Genomic DNA, 16,761 nt, shown 5'->3' with positions numbered 1-16,761 from the left:
CCCCCCATCCACCCTCTTCTACGTCCTCCCCCTGAGTAGAGCAGGGGAATGGGGACTGTGGTCAATCCTAACACTTCATCTCCGCCGCTCCTTCACGGTCACTCTCTGCCCCTGCTCCACGTGGGTCCCTCCCACGGGATGCCATCCTTCCCGAACTGAGCCTGCGGGGGCTGCCCACAGACAGCAGCTCTTCAGGAACTGCTCCCACATGGCTCCGTACCACAGGGTCCATGCGTCAGGAGCAAACTGCACCAACACAGGTCCCCTATGGGCGGCAGCTCCCCCCAGGCCTCCTGCTCCTGTGTGGGCTCCTCTCCATGGGCCACAGGTCTGGCCCAGGGCCTGCTCCTGCAGCCTCCTCCAGGCCAGCATCCACCTGCTCCACCGGGGGCTCCTCCACGGGGTGCAGCGTGGAGATGTGCTCTGCCGTGGGACTCGTGGGCTGCAGGGGGACAGCCTGCTCCACCAGGGGCCTCTCCACAGGCCGCAGGGGACTTCTGCTGCATGACTGGAGCCCCTCCTGCCCTCCTGCTGCACTCGCCTTGGGGGCTGCAGGGCTGGTTCTCACTCCTTGCTCTCTCAGCTGCTGTTGCACAGCAGTTTTTTTCCCTTTCTTAAAACTGCTCTCACAGAGGCACAAACAACATTGGTATCCAAAGACTTCAAAAAACTGGCAGGTGAAAAGGCGGCACTTAAAACCTCTGTAATGCAGAGCCTGTGTGTTATACTGACTTGGAATTTGATGAAATAAGGCTTTAGTAAGAGGATTTATATCTGTCTTTCCATATTGCACATCCTTCAGTTAGGAATCTTAGAATCATAGAATCATTTAGATTGGAAAAGACCTCTAAAATCACCAAGTCCAACCATTAACCTAGCACTGCCAAGTCCACTAAACCGTGTCCCTAAGCACCACATCTACACCTCTTTTAAATACTTCCAGGGATAGTGACTCAACCACTTTCCTGGGCAGCTTTTTCCAGTGCTTTACAATACTTTCAGTAAAGAAATTTTTCCTAACATCCAACCTAACCCTCCCTTGGCACAACTTGAGGCCATTTTCTCTTGTTCTATCACAAGAAGCGATAGATAGTTTGGGAGAGGAGACCAACCCCCACCTCACTACAATCTCCTCTGAGGTAGTTGTAGAGAGCAATAAGGTCTCCCCTGAGCCTCCTTTTCTCTGGGTTAAATTACCCCGCTCCCCTCAGCTGCTCCTCATAGGACTTGTTCTCTAGACCCTTCACCAGCCTTGTTGTCTTTCTTCGGACACACTCCAGCACCTTGATGTGACTGGCCTCCAACTGGATTTAGCTCCGTTAAATCTGGATTTAACACCACAACTCTTTGGGCCTGGCCACTCAGCCAGTTTTTTACCCAGCAAAGCGTACACCTGTCCAAACCACGAGCAGCCAGTTTCTCCAGGAGAGGGCTGTGGGAAACAGTGTAAAAAGCTTTACCAAAGTCTAGGCAGACAACATCCACAGCCTTTGCTTCATTACACTAAGTGCATCACCTTGACATAGAAGGTGATCAGGTTAGTCAGGCAGGACCTACCTTTCATAAACCCATACTAAGTGGGCCTGATCACCTAGATGTCCTGTATATGTTGCATGGTGGCACTTAAGAAGATGACACTATGCTCCATAACCTTCCCCAGCACCAAAGTCAGACTGACAGGCCTGTAGTTCCTTGGGTCCTTCTTCTGGCCCTTCTTGCAGATGAGTGTCACATTTGCTAGCCTCCAGTCAACTGTGACCTCATAATCCACATCCAAAACAATGGGGTTTTGTACAGATTCACCCCAGATGCCACTGTGAAAGGCTTTCAGCACATAAAGACTTTCCTCTTCAGCAGTTTCCTTGCAGCACATTTCACATCATTATTTCTCAAGCTGTATATTAAGGGGTTGAGCAGAGGAATAACTACGGTGTAGAACACAGAAACAGTTTTATCAGTGCTCAGCAAGTGGCTGGAGCTGGGGAAGAAATACATGAACAGGATTGTGCCATGAAATGTGAAAACAGCTGTAAGGTGGGAGGCACATGTGGAGAAAGTTTTTTGCCTGCCCTTGGCAGAACGGATCTTCAGCACTGTGACAACTATGAAAAAGTAAGAAATGATGGTGATTGTAAAAGTGGTTGCCTCAAACAAGGAGCCAAATACGGTAACAAGGACCTTGTTGAGATGGGTGTCACTGCAGGAGAGTTTTAGGAGAGGGAGGAGGTCACAGAAAAAGTGATCAATGACATTTGAGCCGCAAAAGGACAATTTTAGCAAGCCATGGGTGTGTATCAGTGAATTTACAATACCCCCAAAATAGGATCCAGCTATTAACAGTAAACAAACCTTTTTGGTTACAATGACAGTGTAGAGCAGTGGGTTACAAATGGCCATATAGCGGTCATATGCCATTGCAGCCAAGAGAAACATTTCTGTGGTGGCAAAAAGTGCAAAGAAGCCGTACTGTATAAGGCATCCACTATATGACACTCCCCTTGACACTGTTAAAAAGTTGAGCAGCATATTGGGAGTAATAGTGGAAGAATAACAGATATCTAAGAAGGACAAGTTGCTGAGGAAAAAGTACATAGGAGTATGCAGGTATGGGTCAAACTTAATGATCAGTATCATTCCTAGATTACCCAGCAAGGTCATCCCATAAATCAAAGAAAAGACAGCAAACAGTGGAAGCTGCAGGTCTGGTCTATCAGTTAATCCTGTGAAAATGAAGCTAGCCACAGTGGTATGATTCTCTTGCACCATCATTTTCATTTAATTGTTGCCTGCTGGAGTAGAGAAGGAAAGCCACATATCAGAGCATGGGATGGATTGTCAGTGTCCCTCACCACAGTCCCTATGCCACTCACCCCCTCCAGTTTTGGCTTTTACACCTAAAATGATAACCAGTTATTTAATTTCTTTCCAGGTTCCATTGGTCCCCTTTCTTCTCTTTTATTTTCCATAATTACCTTTCTCTGATATAAGATGGAACAATCCCTGCCATTCAAGAAGACATAGAGAGCAGACCCATCAGAATCCATGGAGCTGAATTTTGGAGGAAGTGAAGGGAGCTCAAGAAATTATCTAGCCTACCTCCACACTCCATGGCAGAGTTCCACTATGCCAGTGGTATTCCTGAATTTGAAGCAGTCCTTGATGCCCCATACCAATGGAGAATTCACAGCTTCTTTCATGCCTTTTCCCCTAATGCACTTTTGAATGAGTATTTCAAAATATAATGACTAACATTTTCTAAAGTGGTTGATATTTTGAGGTGATTTTACCAGTTTGTGAAATAACTAACAGTGTATTGGAGGACTAAATTTTAGAAGGCATCAACCACTCACTGTTGCCCATTTCTTGGAATAACTTTGAAGAAATGGTCCCAAATTAGGGGCTTGCAAGCACACTGTTTTCATCACAAACATTTAACATATGTGACTCTATCTCATTTGTATAAGCTGCAGTAGCATACACCCAGGAGCAAACGTACGGGAAAAGAAGATTAAAACAAGCAGTAAGACCTAAACCATTTTCACTAGTAAAGCAGAAAAAACTCTGAGAGACAGTGAAAACTCCTAGGTACTTCTTATAAGGCTCAGGGTGGAGAATATTGTCCTCATAAAGAGCCAAAACCAAGCATTCATCAATAAATAAGGCTGTAAGCTGGCAACATAGCTTTTATACAATCATAGAATGGCTTGGTTTGGAAAGAGCCTTAAAGACCACTTAGTTCCAATCCCCTGCCATGGGCAGGGATGCCACCCACTAGATCAGGTTGCCCACAGCCTCATCCAACCTGGTCTTGAACACCTCCAGGGATGGGACATCCAAAACTTTGCAGGGCAAAATCCACAGCTTTAAATCCATTAAGTCTCTTTCATGTTTGCTCAGTACTTTTGAGACATCATTATCTAAGTCAAAACATCTTTTAAAAATCTTAATAAGTCATAATATCTTTTAAAAATATTCTTAAAAGCTATAGAGTCATATTTTTTCTTATTTCCAAAGCAATAGATGAAGAAACCTCATTCATGTTGTTTATGCTTTACTCCTTAAGCAGTCATTTCCAAATTGGTAATGCTGTTCTGAGAGATTCCAGTTTGGGAAGATACTTACATGTGGGTGAGATGCCTCTCTCCTGACTGCAGCTGTCTCAAAGGAAAGCTTCTAGTGTCAGCTCTTTTCTGGATTAGGATACGATGGTTACTTCTGTTGTAAGATAGTTGCCTAGGACAGGTGACATGAAACAAACTTGAAGATGATCATTTCTTCTCATGGAGTAACACTGTAGCAGAGTAGAGGAGACCAAGGCAAAGGGAGAGTGCCCAGCCAGATTAGCTTAGATCATTAAATGTTAGGAGATACAGACCTCACTTTATGCACCTGGAAGGCTAAGATGTTCTTCCATCCATTGAGCTAGATTCATGCGTAGGAAAAATAATCTTACATTGGGAGTTTATGACACCATCTAGACATCCGTAATTAGCATTATTAATAAAGAGTAGATCTTAAATATTTTATTTGCATATCTGAAAAGTACCAGTGTTTATGTTCAAAGAATCATGGTGTGATTTACCATTGAGATGCATTTACCATGTGGTGCATTTTCATCATTTGGATATTGACAAATTCAGTCCTGAGAACCTTTCACTTCCTGCCTTTGATTCATTATGTCATTATCTGCCATGTTACCAGTCTTACCTGATGGAAAACAGAAAGAAGACCACAAAATATTTTATAATTTCCTAAGGAAGGCTTACCCCTCTGTTCCTCTCATTAAAGGTTCAAGAGAAGATTGATCTTTCAAATGCTTTTCTTAAAACAAAATATCCTGTAAGGTAAACGTATTTCATGTTAGAAACCAACATTGGCATATTGTTGCATAAAAAAGAAACAACACAGAAAATAATTGTATTTTCTTATACCTGTTTCATTTCATTCTAGGACTGGTTCTATATCTGTGTTAGAGAAAAGTTCTTTGGAAAAATTACGCGTATTAGAAGAGTTTGGTGTAATTTTTCTCTGGAGACACTCAGCATGAATAGGAAGAAAACAATTTTGAGAGACAGGGAGAGAGAAATGACTGATAGAGTTGAAGTTTGATGCTTATTTTGATTTTGCAAAGATAACACCTCTTGCTTCTCTTCACTCCAGTTCAGGCTAAGGAGTATCAGTAAACTCCAAATTACTTAATTCCATGGTCATCTGCAATTTATACTTACTGCTGTAATACCTTCCTCCTGTGAGAAAGGAACCAGCCCCATTGTGCATGTAGAGAATCCCTCAGATGAAAAAATTGTTGAGATGGAAATGAACTCATACCTGCATTTATATTTTTCCATCCAGATACCTGGAACAACTGGCCAGTACAAATGAACACTACTATTTTAAAACAAGCTTTCAGTGTAGAGTAATTGTTCTCAGTTGAATTGTCCCATGAGAAAAGTAAATTATGTTTACAACTGCTTCCATTATTATCAAGTGACTTAAGAGTCTCTTTCTACAGGCTGGAACTAATCAATGCAGCCAAAGCCACTCAGAGATTGATACCACTCATATATGAGCTACCATCATTATGCTGGCTAGGTGTCTAGTGAGTACACTGAGATCCTATACATCCTGGTTACGTATAGACACCTATATATCCCTCTCTAAATGATATATCCCTATATATCTCTATATATCCCTCTCTAAATCCCTCTTTATTCTGTGAGCTGAGTCACAACAAAAGGCATGACTGTATCCTGAACAGGCATCTAGTCTGATATTCTGGCATTGCAAGTGCAACACCATTTTAGCAGAAATATATTAATATGACATCTATGCAAATCTATTCCCCTTCTTTTCTTGCTTTGCTCTGTATCTCAAGCATGACATCTCCACTTCTCATCTATAATTACAGACAAGCTATTTTTTGTTTTGGTTTTGTGAATATACTCACCTCTCTTCTTCAATGCTGTGCTGAGATATTTGTTTCAGACCCGACTGCCCCTAATTGTCTTCGCACTAGGGATGTACAAAGGGTAGAGTCTGTTTTTATTTGTGTTGCATTAAGCAGGAAAGTGGACTCACCAATAAGAGTATCTCCACCAACACTTATTTACTTTGGACAAAGTAGGGAACTGGTAGCAGAAAATTGTTACCTGGTACTCCAGCAGAGAGGTGGGCACATGCTCTTCTACCTGTTTAAGATAACAGTCAACCTGAACCTTTAAAATAAAAAGAATGCCTCAAGTTGTGTCTGAAGGCAAGCATGGTATGATGGTGAGGAATATTCATTTCATGATAGATAAAGCTCCTGGCTGATCTTCAAGGCAATCTTATGTAGGGCTGTGATATTCATCTAGTTTGAGGGTAACTGCATGGACAAAAGCAAACACAGAGGTGTGGAAAAGCTCTGGTAAGAAATACCTTAAGATTTCAAAACTCTAAAGCATTTATAATTTAGTCATTCTGGCTGGAAATCCCTGGCTTATACATGGCTTAGAACATCCTTTCTTCTTCTTTTCAAAACAGACTTTTATTGTTTTCCTATTATTTCATGCTTCTGCAAAAGGAAAGTGTTTGCAATGCCTCTGAAGTCCCATGTGATGGAATCAGCCCAAATGAGACTGCTTGCAGGATTGTTCATGTGGTCCTGAGATTATTGTTTTTTTCCCCCTAAGTCAGGCAGATGTTCATTCTTCAACTGTCTGCTTTTATTCCTGCCAATTAAATCACTTGATTTGGTAAAAGTTGGCATCTGAGGTATCTTTCACCATCCCTATTAGTCCGTATCTTTGGAAATATATGTAAAAGGCTGCAAAAGCTTTTGTTCCAATAGCTATTTGTTCTGAGGATGTGGTTTCAGAATTAAAAGTCATTGCAAGTCTAAGATCTACCTGGGCAAACTGGCAAGCACTGTTTCCCAACTCAACATTAAATAAATAGCTAAACTGTGTTGTTGCTTTCTTAATTCATTTATTTATAATTACTGCATTTACTACATGGGAAAAAATGCAAAGATTGAAAAAAAAAAAAAGCATCTCTGCTAATGCTAGAAGTACAGCAAGTACAGCAACAGAACTGAAATCCCAGCTCCTTCGCTCTTTGCATTTACTTTTCTACCAGCATGACACAAAATTGATCAACCCATCATATTTTCATCTTTGAAATAAATGACCAGGCATCTTACTAAAAATGAAGAACAGAAAACCTATATTTTCTTTTGACATAATCAGTTGAGTCTTTCTGATGCTTATCCCTGATTGCAGCATGACTTTCCTGCATTCTTCTCAGAACTTTTAGGCATCATTTAAACATTGGTAACATTTCACAGACCCTCTTCCAATGTACGCTGAAATTGCCTTCATAATGTGGCACAGGTTCAGCAAGAAGAATGCTGCTCCATCTGCAATAAATTTCATGTCAGGTTCTGTTCAAAATAGTGCTTAAATACACAGGAAACATTTAATATGCAAAAGCAATGGAAATTTAAGACTAAACATGTGCTTAAGTGTTTTCTTTTTTGGACTTATTTGTGGGTCATCCCTTAAAATTCAGTTTGGGATCTCTCTGGACAGCCAAAGGGTCAGTGATGCAAAACTTTGGTGCCTATAGTTCTCCGTAAGGCATCCTTTACCTCCTTGTTCCTCCAGCTGTAAATGATGGGGTTCAGCATAGGGATCACCACAGTGTAGAACAAAGATGCGATTTTGTCTGTGTTGAGTGAGTAGCTGGTGGCTGGTCGGAAATACATGAAGATTATTGTTCCATGGAACAAGATGACAGTCATCAGGTGAGAGGCACAAGTGGAGTAGGCTTTGTACTTTCTTTCCTTGGAACGGCTCCTCAGCACAGCCTGAATAATTAAAATATATGAGATGAAGGTGGTGGTGATGCTGCTTATCTCAACCAAGCTGCCAAAAGCAAAAACCAGCAGCTCATTGACAGCAGTACTGGAGGAAGAAATCTGGAAGAGCGGGCTGTTATCACAAAAAAAATGGTTTACCACATTTGAAGAACAAAAGTTTAGTCTTAGCAAGCCACTGGTGTGTATCACAGAGTTCAGGAACCCCCAGAAGTATGAAGCTTTCACCAGATTCCAGCAGACTGTCTTGGACATGATGATGGTATAGAGCAGAGGTTTACAAACGGCCACATACCTGTCATATGCCATCACAGCTAGCAGCAAGCACTCTGAGATTGTCAACAAAACAAAGCTGAAATACTGCATAATGCAACCTATGTATGAAATTGTTTTCATTTCTACTAAAAAGATCATCAACATTCTAGGAGTGATAACTGTGCAATAAGTGGCATCCACGAAAGACAGATTTTGGAGAAAAAAATACATAGGGGTGTGAAGCCGGAGATCTATACTGATTAATGCAATCATACCCAGATTCATTAGCACAGTGATGAGGTAGGTGGCTAAAAACACCACGAAGAGAGGCATTTGCAGCCTTGGATCATCTGTCAATCCAGACAGAATGAACGTGGTTGGTGTTGTGCAGTTTCCTGAAGCCATCGGGCTTGACTGGTATGTTATCTGCCATCAGGAGCAGGAGGAAGGGTGACAAAGGGTTTGTTACTGCTTAGAAATTAATGGGATAAGAAAACATGTATTGCTCACATCTGTTATCCATGATCACATAACAGAGACTTTAGAAAACCCCGAGTTCCTAAGATGCCTGTAGCTATGTGAAATAGTACTGCCTAGATACTAAAATCTAATTACCCATTCATTTTTCCATCCAAAAAAAAAAAGCTAGATGTCCACTAGGAGGTAGTTGCATAGGCTCTCTTTACCTGCTGTGAGTGGACCAGGTATAGTCTTAAATGCAATCAAGTCAATATAAACCCCTCTCTGTAAACGGCAACTGAATTTTAAATATCTACAGAGACTTTTAGAGTCTATATTTATCAGGGAGAAATAAGGCACTGGTAGGGTGGCATGCATTAGATCTATTCCATGCACTCCTAAGATATATACCTGAGGATGAGAACATAAAGGCCTTAAACCTAAAATAGTTGGCTATGAACCCCAACCTAAGACAGGAGAGATAAATCCTAAATCTTAGTGCAAACATGCTTTTCAGTAGCTGTGCTTTGCTTATTCCTCATAGCTGCACACGAGAAGCATTCAAGAAATCCAAGCTGGAAATGAAAAAAATACAAAGCAGAAGGTCCACAGTTACAGACAAAAAATATGTAAAAAATAAAATCAGACAAATCCCCTTTATTCTCTTCTACACTGTCTTTGCCCACTTAGTGCAGAGGCATACCTTTGTAACTAAGACTTAATTCAGGCACAGATATGATAGCTTTGCAGAATCAAACAGTCAACATGCAACTTTCAGCATACACTTACTTTTCAAAGTGAACATTCAAGAATAAGAACTAATTTTTACAAGAACTGACAAGCATTATCCAGCTTCTTTATGCCTCGCCAACTTTACCTCATTTTTACTTCTTACTTCCAGGAGGCAGGCTTTTTATATGAAGCTGTGTTTTTATACACTCAGAAAAAAATTGAAGCAATTATATCTTTGACAAGCAGACCGCACTAACATGGCAATTATACCATACTTTATGTCTCCTGAGGGACAGGAGATAATCACATCACAACATCATCTTGAGAAGATAAGCAATATCTCAGATGTTTTAAGGTTTTCCCTGTTCTGTACATCTAGCTGATGGAGTTGGTGCCATAAATGATAGCTACCTGCGGAAAGCAGATTTGATTAAATGAAGATCATCTGTGATATTGTTCTTTAGTCTTAGTAACGGATGCTAGTTTAGATAACATCAATATTTTGAAGAGAAAAGCATAATGGCAGAGGTCCATTAACTCAAATCTCTCTTGGGTTTCTATTTTGAAGTGGTCTATGCAATAATTTGTTAGGTGAGATCAAAGTTGGTTGTCTGTGTTTGAGATAAGTGAGTGCTGGACACTATGCTCAGTGCAATGATTATTGCTTGCAAAATTCAGTAACTTCAACAGGATTCTGAGAGCTCTGTAGAAATAATTCACATAAGTATTCTATGGAGGTCGAAGTTAGCTTTATTCTCCCTCAGCTCTCTATTTATAAAGGAGAGGTAGTACCACTGCCATGCCCAAATCACATAAGTCAGGGACACTTTAAACTACTAGTCCCACTTTTCTACTATGAACGGAGAACTTGGTGCCTTTAAATAATTGAGACAAGCAGTGTATGCAAGCATCATGTCTCCTTTCTCCTTTAGTCCGCATGAGTCTGCCTGAGGTCACTGTCCTTTGCCTGGGACACATCACCATCAAAGAACATGTTCTTTTCAGACATTTACGGAGGTCTTTGCATGAAAACAATAAAAAGCATAAAGGCTTTTTATGGAGATTCAAAGGGAAAATCTTGGTCCCACTGAAATAAAGGATAGCTTTAACCATCCACTTATCTCTACCCTATAAAGCCAGGACAGGCAGATATATCTGGAGAGAAAAAGAAACAAGAAGTATTCTTTTAAAGCCTCTTACTCTAAGAGGGTTTAATGTGTAATTAGCACCTAAATCTCACTGCCTAAATTCTACTAGGATTCTTCTGCTAGGATTCTTCACTGGTGTATAGCAGTCTAAGGTCCCACCTTGCCTATCACTACCCAAATGGCATAGATTCGTTATTCCAACTGCCTAATTGATGATGACCATTTTCAGAGATGATTCAGCGAAAGCTTCTCAGACACCTATAGATCTGTACTGACACAGAGGGACTATGAGGCTCTTTCAGAGTCATTACCTAATTTTAAATGTCTCATTATAGGTCTATGATATTGCTATCTGCCTACACGATCTTTTGAGGTGATGGAGAAAAATAAGCACTTTAAAGGGTAATATATGTAGGTACTATGTGCCCATACCAGGTAGAGATGTGTCGCAACCCTAAAAAAAAAAAGATTTTTCTCCACTGTCTTTAAAGGTACCCTTGGAAAATCATTTCACGTGTAGATGTCTGCTGTTTAGATTTCCCATTTGTCAGTGAAAACTTTTCTAGGTTTAAGCAAGACAAATCACAGACTGCTAAATAAAGTTAGGCAATGCTTCTGTCATGATTATGGACTTTAATGTATGTGTCTTTCACCTGCCTTGCATATACTTCACCTCCTTGTTTTGGAGTTCCATGCTACTTCCATTTGTAGAACAGTGCAAGATGCATTGTCTCAAATAACCACACAATAATATCATCACTGAATCTTGATATAATCCCAAACATTTGTGCTGATTCGTATTGATGATAAGGATAATGATAAGGAGCAATCATCTCAAAACAAAGCCTTTTCATTTAGTGTTAGCACAAGAGAGACCCCCACAGGTGTTTTACCACATGCTCCATCACAAGCTACAAAAAAAACAGGCTTCACTCTTCAGACTCTGAAACAAACAAATAAAGAAACAGAAGGCACTCATTCAATCAGAGAAAGAAAACCATAGCCTGCAAGTTTTCATTAATTTTATTTACGTTAGACATGTGCAGTCAAAAATATACATCATTCATATTCCAGAAGGTCTTCCCTGTGGGCTAGTCCCTAACAGGACATGTTCCGTTGGCCCTCATCAGCACTTGTTGAAGGGCTAACTTGTGCACACATCTATCACAGTGTATAATCAGTAACACAGCCTAATGAAAAAGAGATGAGACATGTCACTCATGCTTCTGACCCAGTGCCAGAAAACAATCCTGCAAAACGTACAGGAAAGCTGCTTACTACATGAATGAAAGATTTCTCCAGGATAACAATACTCAATTTTTAAAAACCAGCAAATCTCTCTTAGGTGTATGAAGTGGTCTCTTCTATAAAATTTGCTGCTTGAGGGTAAGCTCACTAAATGCAAGCACCAAAACCCATTTTTCTTCATTAACAACAAAGCGAAACTGGGGAAACTAGTTTTTGATGGAGATGTTAGTAAACACGGATATCTGCATTTAGAAAGACAGGTTGAATGTTTTTGTGCTGTACTGCACCAGTCCTACCCTACAGCCTATTCATTGCCTTTTCTCCTGCTAAGTGTCTGAGAAAACACTTTCCTCTCTATTGATCTTCTTAGGGCTTCCATAACCTCCTTGTTCCTCAGGCTGTAGATCATGGGGTTCAGCATGGGAAAGACCACAGTGTAAAATACAGCAATTATTTTGTCTGTGTCTGGTGAGTAGCTAGAGCTAGGCCGTAAATAGGTGAAGAGGAGGGAGCCGTAGAATAAGCCAACAGCCACCAGGTGGGAGGTGCAGGTGGAGAAGGCCTTGTGCCTGCTCTCTGCGGCATGAAACTGAAGGATGGTGCCAAGGATGCAAGCATAGGAGACGACGATGATCAGGAAGGTGCTGGTTTGTATAAAGCCACACAAGGTGAAGAGGAGGACCTCGTTGACCTGTGTTTTGGAGCAGGAGAGCTCCAGCAGCGGGGGAATGTCACAGAAAAAGTGGTTGATGGTGTTGGAGCCACAGAACGACAGGGTGAACACGAAACTCGTGTGGACCAGTGAGGTCAGAACCCCACTGAGATAAGCCCCGGCTACCAATAAGGCACAGACCCGGTGGGACATGGTGACAGCGTAGAGAAGAGGACGACATATGGCCACGTAGCGGTCGTAGGCCATCACAGCCAAAATGAGGCACTCAGCATCAGCAAGGGCAGCGAAGAGAAACATCTGTGTTGCACAACCAAAGACAGAAATGGTCTTCCGTTGTGCTAACAGATTCAACAGCATCTTGGGAGCAATGGCAGATGAATAGCTGAGGTCTAAGAAAGATAAATTGCTTAGGAAATAGTACATGGGGCTATGAAGGCAGGTGTTGAGCCAGACAAGCACAATGATGCCAGCGTTGCCCACCAGCGTGGTGATATAGATGAGCAGGAAGAGCCCAAACAAAGGTAACTCCACCTCCGGACGGTCAGTGAAACCCAAGAGAATGAACTCGGTCACTGCAGTGTGGTTTTTTTCAGGCATTTCCTTTCTTCATATTTGCATTTTCGGTAAGCGTTGTCCAAGGGACCATTGGTTGGTCCTAACGGTTGAGCCACAATCAAGCAGGGTTCGTCCCTGTCTTCTCAAGAGACTTAAAGGTAACACAATTATTTTACACACAAAGGAGAAAGTGGTGATGTAAAGCATACTCAGATGTAAAAGCTGAGGAGGACATTGAAAGAGAAATTAGGAAACATTAATTCCATGAGTTCTTCCTCATATAGCAGATAGATTTAATGACATGTGCATGACATAGGTTCTTAGACAGATATTTTGAAATATTTAAAGCCAAAGTAGTATATCAATGAGTGTTTTATATGTTGCATTGCTGAAAAAAACACACATTACTTCCCATGAAATAAGCATTAGATATTGAGGTGAGTGAAGCATAGGGTTCAGGCACAATTTAGGGTTAGTAATGGTCACTTTTGCTTTCCTGATACATGTTGTTCCTCATCTTTTCTTTCTTCTTAAATGCTTAACATAAATAAGGGGTTTGGGGGACGGAGCCTCTTCTTTGACATAGGTCAAATTTAGAACTACATTAAGTCATCAGAAAAAAAAAAAATATATTTTAAATATGGAACCTTTTAAAAAAAAATCTCACATACTTTGATGTTGTTGTTAATGTTGTTGTTGAAGCTATAAACTGAATTTAAATTATACTGTCAAAGGCATCCCTCAGAACACATTCCTCCAAATACATTCTCCAAATAATCAGGTTTGGGTGCCAGTTTCACCTTTGGAATAGAAATGGTAAGTTTAACTTTACTGTGCAAACGTAAAGACTGATTTCTGCTTCTATCAACATAAACTTAAGTAAGGATAGATTTTTTTTGTTCACATTTTTACTTACAAAAGGAGATGTAATAAAAAACACACTGGCATAAGTCACTGAAATAACTGCAGATTTCAATGCTGTGCAGACAAAAAAAATACAATGAAAACAGAAATGTCAACATCCCTCCAAAAACCCCAAAACCAAAACAACAACAAGAAAAATCTATGAACCCTTCAGGATAAGCAACCAAATGCACTTCAAAAATAAATCTTTTACTATATATAGTAAATAAATTAGGCAATAAGTTAGGCTTAATGGGGGCATACAGAAAAGCAGATTCTCTTCCCAATTGCGTTTCCAGATCCTGCAGACGGAAGAATTTGCACACCCCTTTAGCTGCCTAAATGTCAGTTTGAGTCATCTCAAGTCTGTGTGTAATCACAAGATCATTTATAATCACTTTTTTTTCCTTGGTTTACTGCCAAGGAAGGAAGCCTGGGTGACCAGCACAAATTCATTGCTAGGCTTTCTGATAAGCAAACCAGAGTAAGCTGAATCTCACCCTGAGCATGTCAGTGGGATCTCCTCTTCCAAGACTCTTCTACTGTCAGGGGAAAGAGGACAAATTAAAAGTTACCTCTGAATCGTCTTATCTAGCATCTGAATCACCTTCTGCACTTGTGTCTCCCTTCATTTTGTAAGGATCTAGAGCGTCTAAGGTTGTCATTTACACTTCTGATTTCTGGTCCTGATGAGGGGTGACACACAGCCATCCCTGGAGTTTTAGAAGAGGTTAAAAATGCTGAAAGAAAGCAGAGATTATTTCCCCAAAGCAAAAACCTAGAGAGCAAGGAACAAATAAGCACTATCCTCATGCCTTATGGCTAACCACAGTGTGTAATCCCTTTCACGAGCCAGGCAGCCTTCGCCTTAAAATGAAACAGACTTAGTTGCCAGCCTTGCTGGATGGATGGTACAAAACAAGGATGTTGAGGGGACCGCAGCAATAGTCCCATTTTTTTTTTTCCAAATGTGACAATTTATACACGTGTCGTTCACATCTTACCTCCCTTGAGGCTGTCTGTGCGTGAAATACGGTTCATTCAGCTACACTGGATATGTGAGAACGTGGGGTTTTTATTCACAGCCCTTGATGGGTTGAATCTTTTCATACTGCTTCACCTCAAAACAAACCTTTTAAAATATACAGGAAATAAATAGTCACTTTCTTTGGAAGTCTTCTACCAGCATGCCTGTGGTACCAGTCATTTCTGCAGGAGGTTCTCTTCCCAGCATCTGCCACTGGTGAGTAACACGCTGGCCATGCTACAACCCTGGGTCCACCTCGTCACCCAAAGGCAGGGAAAAGAGGCATTCCTAGACACCAGTTCATCCAGCCTACCTCAGACAGTTGCCTGCTTCTTTCACATTCAGCACAGGAAAATTCATTCTTCTTTTGTCCAACCATTCAAATACAGAGAGTGATACGCCAGCTCTGTACAGGGATTTGAGATATACTATTGAAAAGCACTCTGTTTCCTGGCTGTTAATATTGTCACTTCCATCACGTTAAACACTCAGCAAAGAGTGTACACCTACAAGTCTCTAACCCCACGCTTTCCTGAGTCTTTGGTGAGATTTTTTAGGAGCAATAATAAGAACAACCAGCACCATATCAGAAATAATAATTAGCAGCTCTTAGCAAAGGAAATACTCTCTCAGTTCCAGTTTTGGCTGGAGGAAGAAGAGGAAAAAGGGAGGTCACGAGTCAGGAGAAGTGTGTGGTCCTCTTCTCCATCCCCTTTTCCACCACCTGTAGCATCATCTTGGTTAGTCATTTGAACAGAAATGTAATGGAAACTTCATCTACACTCTGCAAAATATACTAAGATTTTTCATGGAAAGGGACCTTAATGGTATTCAGAATTGGCAACAATTGCTATTTTTGCCAGTAGCCGAAGGAACCAGCCACAGAAGGCTGAAGTGATGAACCAGTCAAACACTGATATTTGTTCTTCCCCGTTTAATACCAGCCCCAAATCAGACCTACCTGTGGATGGTATGAGGACCTCCTCACACAAAAGCTGGTTTTGTAGGCGATGGTAAGGATTTATCACAGCACCAGTGAGGCACCAGGGACATGGTCCCTGTTGCATCTTCAGCTGGATTACCTCATGGAGAAAGGACAGCTAAGCTGCTGCTATTTTCTCCTTTCTTGGGCACTGAACTGACATCTGTACAGTGCAATTTACTGCACAGCTGTTCCTGATTTTGGTGAAAAGGGTGACAGTCATAATGTGGAAGTCCAGCTGCTTGAAACTGAGTTTTGAATGGTTTGGGTTTGTATTTAGGAGGAATTTTAATTGTCTTCTCATTTGTGAGCCACAGATGATCTATATGAAGGTTTTCCCCCATGAATTCCTAGGTTTGAAGGGGTTTTGTCTTGTTATAACTTTAATGACACAACTGAAATTGTCACCCGGGTAGAATTAACCAGAGATACTATTAAACCAGAGATACTATTCATCCGCGTCCAAGTTACTCGTCTAAGTCTTATGTAGCTGTTTACACTCTTTCTGTAGTCCATGGGGCATGATTAGTGGGATATTTATTATGCCCATGTGGGGGAAGGCTCTCCGAAGATGCTTGTTTCTGATTTTGAAAGGTACTCTTTTCTGCTTACTGACTTAAAAGGCAGCCAGTATACCAAACCATAGCCCCCTGAATTCAAGTGAGAGCAATCCATCCTCAGAAATCACTTGTTGCAACTAATGGAAAAACCTAAAGCTGGGCAAATTGAGCCCTGCCTCGTAATGACCAAAACGTGTCCTTGTTACAGATGGAAGAGAACAGAATGAAGACAGACATTTGACAGCGGATCTTGAATGTGAGACAGAAAGGGGGAATGGTAACATTAATGTGGACACATTTAGGAAAGAAGCAACTGCTGGAAGAGCATGTGCATGTGAAATACTGATATTGGAAGGGAAAAAAA

The 16,761-nt window shown here is 41.0% G+C and overlaps 2 protein-coding genes across 2 annotated transcripts; both read right to left on the bottom strand.

Annotated features, from left to right (window-relative positions):
- Positions 1-1,827: 1,827 nt before the first annotated feature.
- LOC310901146 (olfactory receptor 5J3-like) lies at positions 1,828-3,318 on the bottom strand (the record flags this gene model as incomplete). The annotated part of the gene is made up of 1 exon (XM_083840269.1): positions 1,828-3,318. Exon 1 carries the CDS (start codon positions 2,773-2,775, stop codon positions 1,828-1,830), a length of 948 nt encoding a protein of 315 aa, XP_083696395.1. The 5' UTR covers positions 2,776-3,318.
- A 3,759-nt stretch (positions 3,319-7,077) lies between these two features.
- LOC310901145 (uncharacterized protein) lies at positions 7,078-13,138 on the bottom strand. Its single transcript, XM_083840268.1, has 2 exons — positions 12,008-13,138; positions 7,078-8,536 (listed from the first exon to the last, which is right to left on the bottom strand). Exons 1-2 carry the CDS (start codon positions 12,965-12,967, stop codon positions 7,577-7,579), a joined length of 1,920 nt encoding a protein of 639 aa, XP_083696394.1. The 5' UTR covers positions 12,968-13,138; the 3' UTR covers positions 7,078-7,576.
- Between the last annotated feature and the right edge of the window lie 3,623 nt (positions 13,139-16,761).

The sequence above is a fragment of the Anser anser genome, assembly GCF_964211835.1.
Source record: "Anser anser genome assembly, chromosome: 5".
Classification (NCBI taxonomy): domain Eukaryota; kingdom Metazoa; phylum Chordata; class Aves; order Anseriformes; family Anatidae; genus Anser; species Anser anser.
This window is presented reverse-complemented; position numbering and strand designations above follow the sequence as displayed.